The following is an 18,814-nucleotide window of genomic DNA, read 5'->3' on the forward strand; positions in this document are numbered from 1 at the left end:
TCACTGCAGCCTCCAGCTCCTGGACTCAAGTGATCCTCCTGCCTCAGTCTCTCCAGTAGCCCAACAGCTGGGACTACAGGTGTGTGATACCATGCCCAGCTAATTTTAAATTTTTTTTGTAGAGATGGGGTCTCACCGAGTTACTCGAGCTGGTCTCAAACTCCTAGTCTCAAGTGATCCTCTCACCTTGGCTTCCCAAAGCCCTGGGATTATAAACATGAGCCACCCCGCCTAGCCCAGTTTTGGAACTTCGATCATCTCCTCACTCCGGAACCATTAGTCCCTGGGAGAGTCACACTGAAGTGTATAAACTCACAAGATGCAGTGGCCTTGGAAAGTAATAGAATGATTTCTGCTGCCAATGCAACTGCGTGGTGGATGCATAAATGGTGGTCAAAGTGAGCGCATTCTCTGTTGGGCAATCACTGTACAGGTTCATCTTATTAGTCAAAAAATTGTAGTGGCTACTGTGTGCTCACTTGCATGGGTGCAACAGAAAGAGGGACAAGGCAGATTCCTTTTTTTTTTTGAGACAGAGTCTCGCTTAGTCACCCAGGCTGGAGTGCAGTGGCGCGATCTCGGCTCACTGCAAGCTCCGCCTCCCGGGTTCACGCCATTCTCCTGCCTCAGCCTCCCGAGTAGCTGGGACTACAGGCGCCCGCCGCCTCGCCCGGCTAATTTTTTGCATTTTTAGTAGAGACGGGGTTTCACAGTGTTAGCCAGGATGGTCTCGATCTCCTGACCTTGTGATCCACCCGCCTCGGCCTCCCAAAGTGCTGGGATTACAGGCGTGAGCCACCGCGCCCGGCCGGGACAAGGCAGATTCCTAACACTATAAACTCCCTGCCCTCAAGGAGCTTATTTTCTGGATGGCAAGGTCAGAGGCTCTGTGGGGTCACACTAGGAACCAGTTTGAGCTCTGTACTCAGACCCAGAGTTGAATTCCTGCTTGACACTTAACCTCCACAAACCTCAGTTTTTCCAATGGGGATAATAATTGCTATTTCACAAGAGCTGCTATGAAGTGAAAGTGAAAGAGTATGTGTCACGGGAGGCTATCGTTAATGCTTTCAATGTATCATGTTACTGATCTTTTCTAAGAGACAGGGTCTCGCTGTGTTGTCCAGGCTGCGATCATAGCTCACTGCAGCTTTGAACTCCTGGGCTCAAGCAATCCTCCCACTGCAACCTCCGGAGAGGCTGGGACTACAAGTGTCCATCACCATGCCCAACTTTTTTTTTTTTTTTTTTTGTAGACAGCGAGTCTGAGTATGTTGCTCAGGCTGGTCTTGAACTCCTGGCCTCAAGTAATTCCCCTGCCTCGGCATCCCAAGGTGTCAGGATTACTGGTGTGAGCTACCACTCCCAGTACTTGTTATTTAACGAATGAATTTTAAGTTCCAGGGTACATCTGCAGGATGTGCAGGTTTGTTACATAGGTAAATGTGTGCCATGGTGGCTTGCTGCACCTATCAACCCATCACTTAAGTATTAAGCCCAGCATGCATTAGCTATTATTCCCGATGTTCTCCCTCCCCCTGCACCCCCAACAGGCCTCAGTGTGTGTTGCCCCCTCTCTGTGTCCATGTGTTCTCATTGTTCAGCTCCCACTTATAAGTGAGAACATGCGGTGTTTGGTTTTCTGTTCTTGGGTTTGCTAAGGCTAATGACCTCCAGCTCTTTCCATGTCCCTGCAAAGGACATGATCTTGTTCCTTTTTCTGGCTGCACAGTATTCCGTGGTATATATGTACCACATTTTCTTTATCCAGTCTATCATTGATGGTCACTTGGGTTGATTCCATGTCTTTGCTATTCTGAATAGTGCGGCAATGAACATTACATAGGAATTGCACATTAATTGTAGAAAACACAGATAACACAGAAACAAAACTTTTTGTGCCTTTCCCAAGATGTCAGTCTCTGAAATGTGACTTTACTGGAGTAGCAATAATTGTGAAAACATGTCTGTATGCAAGACACTATCCAGGGCTTCAAGTTATCACAGCTAAGCAAATTAGAGTTGATTTCCCTGATGCACCCGAGTGTTGGATGCAGGTGGTGGAAGACCCACTTGCATCCAACTCCCAGAAAAGTAGCCAGAAGGAAGGTGGACTGCACTGAGGAAGGAAGACTCCCTGGGAAGCGGCAGGCCACTGTTGAGATGGCACCACCATCTTAATCTGTGTATTGCATGGTTTAAATGACTGCAAGCCCCAGCCTGGGCAACATAGTGAGACCCCCATCTCTACACAAAACAGACAGGTGTGATGGCATACGCCTGTGATCCTAGCTACTTGGGAGGCTAAGGTGAGAGGATCACTTGAGCCCAGGAGGTCGAGGCTGCAGTGAGCCATGATGGCACCACTGCACTCCAGTCTAGACGACGGAGTGAGACTCCATCTCTAAAACAAACAGAACACCAAAACAGGCTATACACCACCATTTAAAATATTTCCTCAACTCTTTATTTTGAAAAATTTCACACCCACAGATGTTGAAATTGTAATTATGACATGAATACTGCCTTCACATGCAGGATTTTTGATTTAAAACAAACAAACAAAAATTGGTAGCCTCTGCTCTATGTTAATATCCAGACACCTTCTCTGTGTTTACAAGAGAAGCTTGAGTGAGGGTACTTTCTGTTCTCAGAAGTCTGTGGAATGATTTTTTGGTAGTGTTTTCTCTTGTCTCACTGAAACTCAACATGGCAAGGTGGGCAGCATAGGATTCATTCTCATTTTACAGATGAGGAAACAAGCTCAGAGAGTTCAACAGATCTACCTGCTCTCAAGTCAACAGGTGACCCAGCTGGAACTGGAACTTAAGACATCTGACTTCAGTAACAACATTCTACCGCCACTTCCTGTCCTGCATACACAAGGGGAGTAATGCCAGAGCTGCTTCCAAGAACAGGTGTGTGGCCGGGCGCGGTGGCTCACGCCTGTAATCCCAGCACTTTGGGAGGCCGAGGCGGGCGGATCACAAGGTCAGGAGATCGAGACCACGGTGAAACCCCGTCTCTACTAAAAATACAAAAAATTAGCCGGGCGCGGTTGTGGGCGCCTGTAGTCCCAGCTACTCGGGAGGCTGAGGCAGGAGAATGGCGTGAACCCGGGAGGCGGAGCTTGCAGTGAGCCGAGATCGCGCCACTGCACTCCAGCCTGGGCGACAGAGCGAGACTCCGTCTCAAAAAAAAAAAAAAAAAAAGAACAGGTGTGCAAAGGAAGTATTTTAGTCTCATTCTTCCGACAATTGCCGAGGAAATACTCCTCAGGCCTTATGTGCACAGCATTGCCAGCAGTCTGTGGTTAGGAACATACAAAACCACAATGGAGACTGCGAGTGGGAAGATGCACAGAGAAGATACTGGGAGGTCTGTGGCTTGCCCCCGGCTTGAGTTTCACATTGATTGAGTGCTTACACTGTCCCAGGTACTGTGCCTGGACCACAGAGCTGACAGTGAGACATTACAGGAGTCTGCCCGGTGGTGCTCTCATTCCGGTGGGTTCAACAGTGAGCCAGAAGCTGCCAATAAGAAGAGTGCTGGACTGCATCAGGCCTACCTTGGTGTTTTGTTTGGTCCAGATAGTGTTTGTTTATTCATTTATTTATTTAAATTGCTCACTTCTAGCTTCTGTAAAGCAGACAATTTCTGCTGGATAAGTAGCAGCCACCCCCCACCCCGCAGGCAGGACACAAGCCCTCCAGCTCACTTCTGTCCCCACTTTCTACTGCCCTACACCCAGGTAACTGACCCCATTCACAGAGTTACGGTACCCATCTGACGTCCATGGCATTTAGATGGGGGACGAAGCCAGGTTACATAGGACCTTGCAGGCCATGGTAAGAGTTTTGGATTAAAAAAGTGTTTTTGACTGGGCACGATGGCTCACGCCTGTAATCCCAGCACTTGAGGAGGCCAAGGAGGATGGATTACTTGAAGTCAGGAGTTCGAGACCAGCCTGGCCAACATCATGAAACCCTGTCTCTACTAAAAGCACAAAAATTAGTCAGGTGTGGTGGCACATGCCTGTAATCCCAGCTACTCTGGAGGCTGAGGCAGGAGAATCACTTGAACCTGGGAGGCAGCAGTTGTAGTGAGCCAAGACTGTGCCACTGTACTCCAGCGTGGGCAACACAGTGAGACTCTCAAAAAAAAAAAAAAATTGTTTTTACTATTTTTGGTTTAGAAAAAAAATTCTTTTGGATTTTATCCCAAGTGTGATGGGAAGCCTTGGGGGGTTTTAACTAGGGAATAATGTGATCTGGTTCACATTTTCAAAAGATCACTCTGCTATATAGAAAAGTAATGAGGTAACAGAAGAAGCAGGAAGATCCATTAGGAAGCCATATTATAGTGGCCCACTAGGTGACAGTGGCCAGAACCAGGATGGTAACAGAAAAGATGGAGAGAAGCAACAGCCTCAGGATGTCACCTGGAGTGTAACCAAAAGGATGTTCTGGTGGACGGACGACGGCAGTGGTGGTGGGACAGAGGGGATAATGAGTGGCGAGTCATCAAGGATAACTCCAAGACTATGGCTTATTCCAACATTGAGAGGTGAGAGGTCAGGGGCGACCAGGGGAGGTCGTAGTTTTCATGAGAGAGACCAAGAGTTTGACTTGGGATGAATAAATTTTGCCTACACTCAAGTCTTCCCAGATACCTCATTTCCCTTATCTGCCACATCCAGCCTTCAAATTCACAAATTTAAACTTCTCAATACTGAATCTCTTATCGAATGTACCCCTTCAACTTCAATACCCATTGCCTCTGTCCTGCTCTGGTCCTCTCTTTCCTTGACGTATACAACAGTAGCTATGAATAAACTACACAAAGCACTTAATAAGGGCGTATCTCTCTCTCCCACCAGCCATCTTTGATGGCAGAAACCATGTCTTATTCATATTTAATCTCCAGCACGTATTTATTCGGGCACAGAGTAGGCACTCAAATATCTGATGAACTGAAAAGAGGTCTCCTTAAACAGGATATAATCTCCCGAAGAGAGGACTCCCAACCATACAAAATGTATGATCAAGTCCCAAAAAACTTTGCCTTCCCAAGGAATGTGTTTCTAATTTGGTTTCGAAGCACACTGGCTCCCACTTTTACCACTTTAATGGCACTGGACAATAGTACTACTCTTTTCCACTTTTCCTCTACACCTAGGGACTTGATACTCTCTTAGCCTCACATCATCTTTGCAAGGAGGTCACAGAGAGGATTATTCTCCATCTTACAAACAGAACTGAGGCCCAGAAGGAAATCCCTTAGTATCTTTTTGATGGAGCACAATTCTGTGATAGGAAGCTATCCCAGTCTCCCATCCTTGCAAAATTGCTGCTTAGTACTCAAGTGTTCTCTAGGTTGTTCTGGAACATTTACATACTTCTTTGGGTGTGAGGATGTGCTGCCACAAGGCCAAAAATCATGTTCTCTCTCTGTCTCCTCTCTCTACCACTCTCCTCAGCGCTGGGTGGGAATAGATTCTACCCACTGGGCCTGGGAGGAAGAAAAGCACCTTGGTCACTAGTCGGGGAGGAGTCACAGCCAGCAAGAAGAGATCTAAGTAGACAAGAGTAGTTTCAATGGGAAGAAGCGAGGCCACCAGTAAGAAAACCAGGAGACCGCTTCTGAAAGGCTTCCACCTGGGAGGAAAGGTGGCAGCAGCGCTGGGAGGAGGCCAGATCCCTCCTCCTCAATCCTCTGCGCTGGACCCTCCCAGAGTCACTTCTTCAGGGCACCCAGGCTCTTCAGGGTCTCTTGGGCCTGGGTCAGCTTCTGCTGCAGCCTCTGGCGGGTACTGTCGGTGGAGGCCCGCTTCAGGTGGCCCTGCATCTCCTCCACAATGGCCCGGTGGCCAGGAGTGTTGTGAAAGAGCCGCACAGCCCGGTCCCCACAGGATGCCAGAAAGCGGCCAGTGATGTCAAAGGACAAGTCGGTGATACACTCACCATGGACCCGCTCAAAGCACTCCTCTTTCTCGCCCCGCCGGGTATTGTAGAGATGAATACTGCTGCCACTGGCCAAGGCCAAGACCTGGGCATCGGGGGAGAGGGCCAGGCGGCACGGTGCAGCGCCCGCTGCCTCTTCAAAGCGGCCTGTCCTCAGCAAGTAGGGGTCCTGCTGCTTCTTGTATTCCACATCTGTGTCCCACAGTTTCCATGTACCATCCTTGGAGACAGAAGCCATCCTGCAGCACAGAAAATCACAGCTCATGCCCCAACACACCCTGGCAGGGTAAGTACTGGCCCAACTTGAGCAGCTCCAGCTAGGAAGCTAAGTCAGCTTCCTGCTGAGGGCCAGGCACCCCACCCGCTTCAGAGCCATGGCACAAACAGGCAGAAGGACCCTGGTTGTCGAGAGGGGCCAAGAGCCACTGGTCAGACAGACATGTGAGCAGACTCACTCACCTCCGCGAGTCGTTGGAGAAAGCAAATGAGCGCACAGCCGCGGAGTGGCCCTTGAGTTCGAAGGCTCGCACCACCTCCTGGAACTCCCCCTTCTTTCCAAAGCAGACTTCCCAAACCTTCACATCCGGGGTGAAGCCACACGAAGCTACAAATCTGCCATACAATCCAGGAGCCTTTAAAACTTCATTTTGGGAGCATGTTGTTCCTGTAAACCCCCTCAATCTCTTTCCTGAGAAAGTTGATAACCTCATATCTGGATAATACAAACCTTTAAAGAGTTATTTTGGCTGGGCATGGTGGCTCATGCCTGTAATCCCAGCATTTTGGGAGGCCGAGGTGGGTGGATCACCTGAGGTCAGGAGTTCGGAGACCAGCCTGGCCAACATGGCGAAACCTCATCTCTACTAAAAATACAAAATTAGCCAGGCGTGGTGGCACGTGCCTATAGTTCCACCTACTGGGAAGGCTGAGGTGGTAGAATCACTTGAACCTGGCAGGTGGAGGTTGCAGTGAGCTGAGATTGTACCACTGCACTCCAGCCTGGGCAACAGAGCAAGACTCCATCTCAGAAAAAAACAAAAAACAAAAAAGGCCATGTGCGGTGGCTCACACCTGTAATCCCAGCACTTTGGGAGGCCCAGGCAGGCAGATCGCTTGATGTCGGGAGTTTGAGACCAGCCTGACCAACATGGAGAAACCTCGCCTCTACTAAAAATAAAAAATTAGCTGGGTGTAGTGGTGCATGCCTGTTATCCCAGCTACTTGGGGCAGGCTGAGGCAGGAGAATCGCTTGAACCTGGGAGGCGGAGGTTGCGGTGAGCCAAGATCGTGCCATTGCACTCCAGCCTAAGCAACATGAGCGAAACTCCATCTCAAAAAACAAACGAACAACAACAACAAAAAAGTTCTTTTGGCCTGGCGCGGTGGCTCAAGCCTGTAATCCCAGCACTTTGGGAGGCCGAGACGGGCGGATCACAAGGTCAGGAGATCGAGACCATCCTGGCTATCACGGTGAAACCCCGTCTCTACTAAAAAATACAAAAAACTAGCTGGGCGAGGTGGCGGGCGCCTGTAATCCCAGCTACTCGGGAGGCTGAGGCAGGAGAATGGCGTGAACCTGGAAGGCGGACCTTGCAGTGAGCTGAGATCCGGCCACTGCACTCCAGCCTGGGCGACAGAGTGAGACTCCGTCTCAAAAAAAAAAAAAAAAAAAAAGGTTCTTTTATGTATGTGACCTCGGTTTATCCTCTAGCCTTGTTTTAAGACATGTAACATCCCCCACAAAGTGGCTTGGTGCAGTGGCTCATGCCTGTAATTCTAGCACTTTGGGAGGTCGAGGCAAGAGGATCACTTGAGGCCAGGAGTTCAGGACCAGCCTGGGCAACATAGTGAGACCCCACCTCAACAAAAAATACAAAAATTAGCCAGGTGTGGTAGTATGCGCCTGTAGTCCCAGCTAGTCGGGAGGATAAGGTGGAAGGATGGCCTGAGTCTGGGAGGTCAAGCCTACAGTGAGCTGTGATCGCATCACTGCACTCCTGCCTGGGCAAGGGTGAAACCCTGTCTCAACAAACAAACAAACAAACAAAAACCAAAAATTAGCTGAGTACAGTGGCATGTACCTAAAGTTCCAGCTACTCAAGAGGCTGAAGTGGGAGGATCACTACAATCCAGGAGTTTGAGGCTGCAGTGAGCTATGATCGCACCACTGTGCTCCAGCCTGGCTGACAGAGTGAGACTAATTTTCTCAAAAACAAAAACACTAAAGATGAAGAAATAGTGACTAAGGACATGGGGTGACCTGCATGAAATCCCGCTACCCCAAGCGGGGAGAACTGAGACTTGAAGCTCGGGCTCCTGACCCCACCCCGTATGCTCTTCCCAAGCGATGAAGCTGGCTCTCTGTTCTGGGCCTGCTCCCCAGCCCCAGCCTCTTGTGGTCCCAGATGCCAATGCCCCTCCTTGCCCACCTGCCACAGGGAGATACAGCAGCATGTGTGTTGTTCATCTGGTTGGTGTTGATGGTAGACAGCACTTGACCCTTCAGGCTCCAGATGAGGACAGTGGTGTCACTGGAGGCAGTCATGATAAACTTCCCTGAGCGGGAAGGGAGTGATGTGGGCCACGGGCAGTGACCTGACCAACTGTCATTCTCCAAAGACACTTACAAGGCCTCTGCTGCCCGAAGTATACATGTCTCCTCCCAGGCCAAGGGTCACTACAGACAAGGACTCTGCTAAAGACTGTGGCCCTTCCCCACCTTCCCTAGGGACCTGGTGTGGCCCAGGGACTCCAGGGGAGCACACAGCCAGGCTGTTTAGAGCCAGGGCCCCCTGTCCCTCTCAGGTTGAGCAGAACTTTCAGGCAGCATTAACTCATTGAGGAAACAGAGCTGGATCTTTCCTTCACGCTTTGGGCAGGCGCCACCCTCTGAATGCATCTTACCTGTGTTAGCAATGCCAACGTCGATGACAGGCGCCTTGTGCTTTTTAGGGAAGTCCTCTGGGGTGGCTGTGAAGGTATAGCCCCCATCCTCCCGCTTGGTCATCTTGAAGACACGGAGGGTGTCCCCGTTGGCCAGCCAGACGATGAAGGCTCTAGAGACAGGTAGCAGACAAGTCACTCTCTCACTAGACAAAGAGGCTCTGTGTTCCTGGTCCTGTGCTGGATTCTGGGGGAAGTCAAGATCTCCCCTCATGCCCCACAGTCTAGCCTTACAACATAAGCCCCTGGTTCCAAATCTTATAAAACTCCTCAAAAGGTAAGATTCCCATTGCTTTGACTTCTTTAGTTTCTCTCTAGGGTTTAGAAACCAAGGCTCATCTGGAAGCCAGGCCAAGTTATTTCCAGGTAGGAAAAGACCTCCCCCCGTTTCCTTGCTGTATAGCAGCACAGACCTCCAGGGAGCCCCAGGCAGCGTGCAAACTACGTGGATGCTCTTTCTGGCACCCCAAGGGAGGCCCTGGGTCCGGGTCCCTCCTCGCCACCTCAAAGCAGATATGGGAAGGCCAATGCCTGGGACTGGGCCTCTTCAGGCAAACCTGAGGCTCCATCCTGTCCCACCTGCAGTCAGGGCTGAAGCGCACCAGGGTGGCATGGTCCAGCTCCACGTTGGCTCTCATGCTGCGGTGCTCTCGCTGCAGAAAGTCCTTGGTGCTCCAGATGCGGATGGTGCGATCATCTGCACAGGTGGCCAGGTATTTGCCATTGCTGCTAAAGTCCATGCAAGATATGTTCCCGCTGTGGCTCTAGGGAAAGGGTGGCAGGAAGTGTGAATAGGAGCTCCTTGGGGAGATGGGGAAGCCAAACCTGGAACCAGGGAGATGGGGCCCCGTTGCCTGGATTAACAGCAAGCTGAGGTTGGGCTGCGATGAGAGGGGACAGAATTAAGCATCCCCGCTGATTCTGATCAGAGGCAGGAGGGTCTATAACATGCACGGAATACTACAGAGGAAAAGCCTGTGGGTCTGAGTCTCAGAGTGAGCACTGCGCTGGGTACCCCGCGTACCTTCAGAGCTGCAGCCAGGAGGCGGTGGGTGAAGTTGTGTTGTTGAGGCTTCTCCTTCCGAATCCGCTGATACTGTTTCTGCTTCTTGGATCCTGAGGATTTGTCAGGTGGAAATCCATTTGCTTTTCGGCCTATAAGGAAGGGCCATGTTGTTCTCCAGTTACTCACTGATAAGCATTCGCTGCCCATCTATGATTAGCCAGGCACTGAGTGGAACAGCAGGAGATTAACCGGACATGGCCCTTGTCTTCAGGAGGAGAGTGAGTGTGATATGGGCAAAAATAGAGGCTTGGCTGGCTGGGTATGGTGGCTCATGCCTGTAATCCCAACGCTTTGGGAGGCTGAGGCAGGAGGATCACTTGAGCCCAGGAGTTCGAGGCTGCAGTGAGCTATGATCACAACACTACTACTGCACTCCATCCTGAGTGACAGAGTGAGACCCTGTCAAACAGAAAACAAAAGCAAAACAGATGCTTTGCAATCAGACCTGGGTTTGGATTCCGTCTCTAATACTGACTGACTTTGAGGAGACTGTTTACAGTAAGTCCATAGAGCACCTTCATGTAAAGTGGAAAAGGCATACTCTTTGGGTAGGGTAATGCTGCTGGGTGGGTACACAGCACGGCCAGTGGAGCGTGGATCCTTGGCCAGACATCCCTACGTAGGGAGTAATGTGCACAACTGTCTCTAGTGGCCCTGCTTTGGGCAAGTTAGTGAATTGCTCTGGACCTTGGTTTTTTGTTTTTTTTTTTCTTCTTTTCTTTCTTTCTTTTTTTTGGAGACAGAGTCTTGCTCTGTCACCCAGGCTGGAGTGCAGTGGCATGATCTCTGCTCACTGTAGCCTCTGCCTCCCGGGTTCAAGCAATTCTCCTGCCTCAGCCTCCCAAGTAGCTGGAATTATGGGCGTGCACCACCATACCCATCTAATTTTTTGTTTTTTTTTAGTAGAGATGGTGTTTCACCATGATGGCAAGGCTGGTCTCCAACTCCTCACCTCAAGTGATCTGCCTGCCTTGGCCTCCCAAGGTGCTGGGATTATAGGTGTGAGCCACTGCGTCTCGCCCAACCTTGGTTTTCTTAAAGAGAGGTTGAGAGCTGGGCACAGTGGCTCATGCCTGTGACCCCAGCACTTTGGGAGGCTGAGGTAGGAGGATTGCTTGAGCTCAGGAGTTGGAGACCAGCCTGGTTAACAGAGTGACACCCCGTCTCTACAGAAAACTTTAATTAGCTGGGAATGGTGGCATGCGCCTGTGGTCCCAGCTATTCGGAGGCTGAGGAGGGAAAATTGCTTGAGCCCAGGAGTTCGAATGCAGTGATCACGCCACTGTATTCCGGCCTGGGGAACGGAATGAGATTCTGTCTCAAAAAAGATATAAATAAACAAAAATAAGGGAGATTGAATTGGATGAGATATCTACAAAATGACAAGCAAAAGTACCAAACACAAGCATTAAAGGCTTTATGGAGGCTGGGCGTGGTGGCTCACGCCTGTAATCCCAGCACTTTGGGAGGCTGAGGCAGCTGGATCATCTTGATGCCCAGGAGTTCCAGACCAGCCTGGCCAACATGGTGAAACCCCGTCTCTACTAAACATACAAAAATTAGCCGGGCACAGTGGCAGGCGCCTGCAATCTCAGCTACTTAGGAGGCTGAGTCAGGAGAATTGCTTGAACCCAGGAGGTGGAGGTTGCAGTGAGCCCAGATTGCGTCACTGCACTCCAGCACCCAAAAGAACTCGGGGTGGAGAAGTCAACATCTGTTGAGCCCTGTGCTGGAGAGTGGAGCCAATCACTTTTGCATAAGATACTTGAGTCACAAAGCTAGCATGTGTTAAATGACTGCAGATGCTCCCCAATTCCAACAGGAAAAAAGCTCCTGAGCCCTGCATACAAACAGAGCCACAATCTGTCCTCTGCTTCCTTCTCTCCAGGCTTGTCTAACAAGCCCCCCTCCTCACACTTAAGTCATACCAAATGCTGTTTGGGGACTCCTTGCCTGCTCGGGTATTGCCATTGGCAGGAATGTCTTTTTTCCTTGGCTTTGCGGCAAACTCTTATTCTAGAACCATCCTTTGAGACCCCACACTACCTCATGTGCCCCTATTCTCAGTAATGATTTCTCTAACAACCACCTCCCCAGTAAAAGAGCAGGGCTGGGCGGGGAACAGTGGTTCATGCCTATAATCCCAGCACTTTGGGAGGCCAAAGCAGGCAGATCATGAGGTCAGGAGATCGAGACCATTCTGGCTAACACGGTGAAACCCCGTCTCTACTAAAAAATACAAAAAATTAGCCGGGCGTGGTGGTGGTGGACGCTTGTAGTCCCAGCTACTCAGGAGGCTGAGGCAGGAGAATGGCATGAGCCTGGGAGGCGGAACTCGCAGTGAGCCAAGATCGCGCCACTGCACTCCAGCCTGGGAGGCAGAGCAAGACTCCGTCACCAAAAAAAAAAAAAAAAAAAAAAGGAGCAGGGCTGGCTGGGCACAGTGGTTCACACCTGTAATCCCAGCACTTTTGGAGGCCAGGACGAGTGGATCACCTGAGGTCAGGAGTTCGAGACCAGTCTGACCAACGTGGCAAAATCCCGTGTCTACTAAATATACAAAAATTCCTCAGGCCTGGTGGTGTGTGTGCCTGTAGTCCCAGCTACTCGGGAGGCAGAGGCAGAAGAATTGCTGGAACCCGGGAGGCGGAGGTTGCAGTGAGCCAAGATCCTGCCACTGTACTCCAGCCTGGGCAAGAAGAGCGAAACTCTGTCTCAAACATAAAAAGAGCAGGGCTGCCCATTCCCTCTCTGGTGTTTCCCGTTTCCAGTACTAACCTCTTCTATGAAACTTTTCAGAGACAGGCTCTTGCTGTCACCTGGGCTGGAGTGCAGTGGCGCGATTGATCACAGCTCACTGCAGCCTTGAACTCCTGGACTCACGCCACCCTCCTGCCTCGGCCTCCCATGGAGCTGGGACTACAGGGGCGTGCACAACCACACCCAGCTAATTTTTCGTAGAGATGGAGTCTTGCTATGTTGCTCAGGCTGGTCTCAAATTCCTGGGCTCAAGCGATCTCCCTGCCTCGGCCTCCCAAAGTCCTGGGAATACAGGCGTGAGCCACCGCGCCTGGCCTCAATGAAACTTATTTCACTGTTTTTCACTTACATGTTTAGGTGTTCATCACGCAGATGTACTTCTCCTTTACTGGACTCCTTACAGAAAAAGACCCCAAAGCCTATCACAGGGTCATAGATGCCCAGCAAATGCTGCCACACATCACAGAATTGGTGCTTTTTCTGAGATCGCTGAAGAGTTTACGGTGCTCTCCTGGCCACCCCGGGGACGGCCTAGCCTGGGCGACGGTGAAAGTCGCAGCGCGGGGCCCAGGTTGGAGCCAGTCCTGCCCCAGGGGGTGCGCCTAGCCCGGCGAGGCGGGCCCTCGTCTCTGGAAGCGAAGCTCACGTCACCAGAGGAGAAACTGAGGCCCATGGAGTCGCCGAGCCCCAACAGCCGCGGGCCCAAACCACAGCTCGGACCACGAGGAGGTCACGCGGGTCGCCCCCACCCGACCCGGCCCCACTTACAGGCGGGCCTGCCGCTCCTCTCCTCCGCGCGCAGCCACCCCCGCGCTACCGCCGCGGTCGCCATCAGGGCCAGCAGCCCAAGCAACACCGACAGCCCCATGAACTCCGGCATCTGCGAGAGCTCCATGTTGGCGGGGCCACTGCCACCTCAGCCAGTGAGTACGCGGGCGCCCGCACGGCTCTGCGGAGTCGCGCACGCACGCGGGGGCGGGGCCTGGCCGTTGGGGCGCCTCGAGCGGCGGGGCCTGGCCGTTAGAGCGCCTGGGGGCGGAGCCTGGTTGTTATAATACCTTCAGGGCGGGGCCTGGCCGTTAGAGCGTCTCAACGGGTGGGGCCCAGCTGTTGGGGCGCTAGAGGGGCGGGGCCTGACTGTTAGAGCGTCTCGAGGGGCGGGGCCTGATTGTTAGAGCTCCTTGAAGGCGGAGCCTGGCCGTTAGAGCGTCTCGAGGAGAGGAACCTGGTTATTAAAGCGCCTCGAGGGGCGGAGCCTGGGTTAGAGCGTCTCGAGGGGCCGAACCCAGAGGTAGAGCGTCTCGAGGGGCGGGACCTGGTTGTTAAAGCGCCTGGAGGGACAGAGCCTGGGTTAGAGCGTCTCGAGGGGCGGGGCCTGGAGTTAGAGAACGTCTCCAGGGGCGGGGCCTGGAGTTAGAGTATCTCCAAGCGCGGATCCTAGTTATTAGAGCGCCTCGAGAGGCGGAGCCTGGAGTTAGAGCGTCTCGAGGGGCGGGGCTGGGTTGTTAGCGCATCTTAAGGGGCAGAACCCGGAGGTAGAGCGTCTCGAGGGGCGGGGCCTGGCGGTAGAACATCTCGAGGGGCGAGGCCCGATTACTTGGTACGTTTCGAGGGGCGGGTCGCCTGGCGGTTGAGGTTGCAGAACCGCGGAGGGCGGAGGAAGGCGGGATTTGCAACCCCTGTTCACGCCTCCTCCTGAGGAACTCACTGATAATTGTTTATTAAAGGCGTTATTCCAGCCATCACCACACTGGATCCTCTCAAGGAAGCGGGCGGGGATTATTATTACCATTTAACGAACAGGAAACTCAGCATCAGCGAAAGATGAGACCGGCTTTTACTTTTACTGCTGGTGGAGAAGGGGGAAGAGTAGGCCAGGTGTGTGGTGTGGAACAGCCTCTGCAAAGACCTGAGAAGCTGGGATGTGGGAAATGCGAGAGGGGTGGAAAGGTCTGGGGGACGTTGAGCGCTGACTCCACCCAACAAGCTGCTCATTACAGGGAGAGGTGGGGCAAAAGCTGTGTCTGATGATTCCCTGGATGGACCTTTGTGTGAAAAGACCAAATACAGAAAACCGGCAGTGACTTCAAGGATCCGAGAGGGAGGTGACGGGGACCTGGATTTGGAGATGGCCTGGCAAGTGGAAAGTTAAAAGGGAGAATTTTAAATAGAAAACATTTTATTTATTTATTTACTTTTGAGACGGAGTCTCATTCTGTTGCTCAGGCTGGAGTGCAGTGACGCGTCTCGGCTCACTGCAACCTCCGCCTCCCGAGTGCAAGAGATTCTTCTGCCTCAGCCTCCAGAGTAACTGGGACTACAAGAGTGCGCCACCACGCCCTGCTAATTTTTGTGTTTTTTATAGAGACGGGGGTTTTGCCATGTTGGCCAGGCTGATCTCGAACTCCTGACCTCAGGTGATCCACCTGCTTTGGCCTCCCAAAGTGCTGCGATTACAGGCATGAGCCACCATGCCGAGCCCGGAGATTATTGTTATTTCTTATTTTTTTGAGACATCTTGTCGCACTGCCGCCCAGGCTGGGTGCAGTGGCGCGATCTCTGCTCACTGCAACCTCTGCCTCCCGGGTTCAAGCGATTCTCTTGCCTCAGCCTCCTGAGTAGCTGGGATTATGGGCGCCCGCCACCATGCCTGGCTAATTTTTTGTATTTTTTAGTAGAGACGGGGTTTCACTATGTTGGCCAGGCTGGTCTCCAACTCCTGACCTTGTGATCCGCCCGCCTTGGCCTCTCAAAAGTGTTGGGATTACAGATGTGAGCCACCGCGCTTGGCCCAGACCAGGAGATTTTTTTCATAGAAACTTCTTTTAAGGCCGGGCGCGGTGGCTCACACCTGTAATCCCAGCACTTTGGGAGGCCGAGGCGGGCAGATCACCTGAGGTCAGGAGTTCGAGACCAGCCTGGCTAACATGGTGAAACCCCGTCTCTACTAAAAATACAAAAATTAGCCAGGCATAGTGGTGCGCACCTGTAATCCTAGCTACTTGGGAGGCTGAGGCAGGAGAATCACTTGAACCTGGGAGGCGGAGGTTGCAGTGAGCCAAGATTGCTCCACTGCACTCCAGCTGGGGTGACAGAGTGAGATTCCGTCTAAAAAAAAAAAAAAAAAAAATTAGCCAGACATGGTGACACGTGCCCATAGTCCCAGCTAACTGGCAGGCTGAGGTGGCAGAATCACCTGAGTCTGGGAGGTCGAGGCTATAGTGGGCTGTGATTGTGCCACTGCACTGCAGCCTGAGCAACAGAGTGAGACCCTGTCCCCCCCCCCAAAAAAAAATGAAGGCCGGGTGCGGTGGCTCAAGCCTGTAATCCCAGCACTTTGGGAGGCCGAGACGGGTGGATCACGAGGTCAGGAGATCGAGACCATCCTGGCTAACACGGTGAAACCCCGTCTCTACTAAAAAATACAAAAAACTAGCCGGGCGAGGTGGCGGGCGCCTGTAGTCCCAGCTACTCGGGAGGCTGAGGCAGGAGAATGGCGTAAAGCCGTGAGGCGGAGCTTGCAGTGAGCTGAGATCCGGCCACTGCACTCCAGCCTGGGCGACAGAGCGAGACTCTGTCTAAAAAAAAAAAAAAAAAAAAAAAAAAAAAAAAAAAATGAAGATTCACAGGGTTTGAAAAAGTGAACAGGGAGGTCTCATGGACTCTTCCTCTCTGTTTCCTCCAATAGAAACATCTTGCATAACTGCAGTGCAATATCAAAACCAGGAACTTGACATTGATGCTATCTACAGAACTTATTCAAATTCCACCAGCAAGGAGACAATCTGAAAGACTTATTGGTAGAATTTGGGTTGAACAGATGTGCTCCGTAGGTGTCCTAGTCCTGAAGCCCAGAGTGAGTCAAAAGTACCGGAGTTGGAGATTCCTGCTGCAAACATTTCCATCCCCACCTGGGAGCCTGCCTTCCTGACAGTCCAGGCCCTTCAGCAGTAAGAAGGACCCTCTGAGAAGAGCGGTCGCTGCAGAGGCTGGATGACAGACAGACACACCCACAATCTTGGGGGAGGAAATGGATCCAGTCAGAGAGCAAATGGAGCGGCCTCATTTCCTTCCCTTTTGTCCTTTGCGGGAAACTGACATTGACTCAGCTGTGAGCAGTGGGGTAGGGAGGGGTGTGAGGGGGTGTCTAGAGCATCCTGAGGCTTGCCCTCCCTATCTTGCTACTTAGGACTGTGGGCCCAGCCATAAACCACTTTCTCCACCATCTCGAGAGAAAGTTACACTTTAAAAAAATTTTATCTATATATTTATTTTGAGACAGAGTCTCGCCGTGTTGCCCGGGCTGGAATGCAATGGTATGATCTTGGCTCGCTGCAACTTCCGCCTGCCAGGCTCAAATTATCCTTCTGCCTCAATCGATCTTCCTGCCTCAGCCTCCCAAGTAGCTAGGACTACAGGCATGCACCATCACACCCAGCTAATTTTTGTGTATGTGTTTTGTAGGGACAAGGTTTCACCATGTTGCTCAGGCTGGTCTCGAACTCCTGAGCTCAAGTGATCCTCCCACCTCAACCTCCCAAAGTGCTGGGATTACAGGCATGAGCCACCAAGCCTGGCCAAAGATGCACTTTTAAGAAGAATTTCATTTACCAAGCATTTTGCATGTGACATGTATTGATCCAGGAGCATTTTTTAAATAAAGAGAATCTCACTGTGTCACCCAGGCTGGAGGGCAGTGGCGCGATCACAACTGATTGCAGCCTGAAATTCCTGGGCTCAAATAATCCTCCCACCACAGCCTCCCAAGTAGCTGGGACCATAGGTGCTGACCACCAAGCCCAGCTAATTTTTGAATTTTCTGTAGAGACAGGGTCTTGCTATGTTGCCCAGGCTGGTCTCTAGAACTCCTGGCCTCAAGCAACCCTCCTGCCCTCATCCTCCCAAATTGCTGGGATTACAGGAGTGAGCCACTGCACCCGTCTGATCCAGGAGCTTTGCATTTCATTTCTCTTGCTCACATTCCCTTCCCACAGATGAGGAGACTGATGCTGTAGGAAGTTAAGTGACTTTCCCAAGGTCACACGGGTGGAGAGTGAGCCTGGAGACTAATACATGTCCTGTCTGGCTGCCATCTGTGGATGTGGGGCCAGAGGAAAAAAGAGTAGCCTCTTTTTGTACAGCTCGGTTGAGGCTACCAAATTCTTTCACATCCTTGAATTCAGTTGGCTTTTAAGACAGGCCATGTTATAACTTTAATTTTTAAGCAGGTGGAGAGAAACACTAGGCTTACATCAAATAATATGCTCAAGGTCAACAAGGAAGCAAGGGAAATAACCCAGAGTCAAACCCAGGTCTACTACACTCAGGATCCGTACTCGGGCAGGGCACTGTGGCTCATTCCTATAATCCCAGCACTTTGGGAGGCTGAGGAAGGAGAACCACTTGAGCCCAGGAATTAGAGACCAGCCTGGCCAACATAGTGAGACCCCATCTCTACAAAATAAAAAAAATTGTCAGGCGTGGTGGTGCATCCCTGTAGTCCCAGCTACTCAGGAGGCTGAGACGGGAGGATTGCTTGAGCCTAGGAGTTTGAGGCTGCAGTGAGCAGTGATTACACCACTGCACTCCAGCCTGGGCGACAGAGCAAGACTCCGTCAAAAAAAAAAAAAAAAAAAAGTTAATAAGGAGGCAGGAGGCCAGGCACAGTGGCTCATGCCTATAATCGCAACCTATGGGAGGCTGAGGCAGGAGTTTGAGACCAGCCTGGGCAACGTAGCAAGACTCCATCTCTATTAAAAAAAAAAATTAGCCAAGCGTGGTGGTGTGGACTTCTAGTCCCAGCTACTCAGGAGGCTAAGGCAGGAGGAGGAGGTTCACTTGAGCCCAGGAATTCAAGGATGTGGTAAGCTATGATCATGACACTGCACTCCAGCCAGGCAACAGACCTGTCTCAAAAAAAAAAAAAAAAAAGAAAATTGAGAGGCCAAGGCAGGCAGGTCACTTGAGGCCAGGAGTTCGAGACCAGCCTGGCCAACATAGTGAAACACCATCTCTACTAAAAATACAAAAAGTTAGCCAGGCGTGGTGGTACACATCTGTAATCCCAGCTACTCGGGAGGCT

At 51.5% G+C, this 18,814-nt stretch overlaps 1 protein-coding gene and 2 long non-coding RNA genes across 6 annotated transcripts; 2 read left to right on the forward strand and 1 right to left on the reverse strand.

The window, feature by feature from the left end:
• Positions 1–1,233: 1,233 nt before the first annotated feature.
• On the forward strand, positions 1,234–6,084 carry LOC141409837 (uncharacterized). The gene is made up of 2 exons (XR_012432314.1): positions 1,234–2,918; positions 3,219–6,084. It is a non-coding gene; the product is annotated as an uncharacterized lncRNA (long non-coding RNA).
• TBL2 (transducin beta like 2) lies at positions 4,915–13,657 on the reverse strand. Of its 4 annotated transcripts, none has more exons than XM_045389677.3 (7): positions 13,501–13,657; positions 9,931–10,061; positions 9,509–9,670; positions 8,868–9,019; positions 8,393–8,519; positions 6,423–6,575; positions 4,915–6,202 (listed from the first exon to the last, which is right to left on the reverse strand). In XM_045389677.3, the coding sequence occupies exons 4-7, from the start codon at positions 8,968–8,970 to the stop codon at positions 5,737–5,739; spliced, it is 849 nt and encodes a 282-aa protein (XP_045245612.1). In that variant the 5' UTR covers positions 8,971–9,019; positions 9,509–9,670; positions 9,931–10,061; positions 13,501–13,657; the 3' UTR covers positions 4,915–5,736. The 4 variants fall into 4 exon arrangements, with proteins under 4 accessions (XP_045245612.1, XP_005549426.1, XP_073890828.1 ...); XM_005549369.5 differs by having other exon boundaries at positions 9,486–9,670; XM_074034727.1 differs by having other exon boundaries at positions 9,931–10,371; positions 13,082–13,657.
• Positions 13,658–14,456: 799 nt separating this feature from the next.
• Positions 14,457–14,924, forward strand: LOC135970107 (uncharacterized). The gene is made up of 2 exons (XR_010585553.2): positions 14,457–14,610; positions 14,733–14,924. It is a non-coding gene; the product is annotated as an uncharacterized lncRNA (long non-coding RNA).
• The last annotated feature ends 3,890 nt before the right edge of the window (positions 14,925–18,814 follow it).

The sequence above is a fragment of the Macaca fascicularis genome, chromosome 3 (assembly GCF_037993035.2).
Source record: "Macaca fascicularis isolate 582-1 chromosome 3, T2T-MFA8v1.1".
Lineage (NCBI taxonomy): Eukaryota > Metazoa > Chordata > Mammalia > Primates > Cercopithecidae > Macaca > Macaca fascicularis.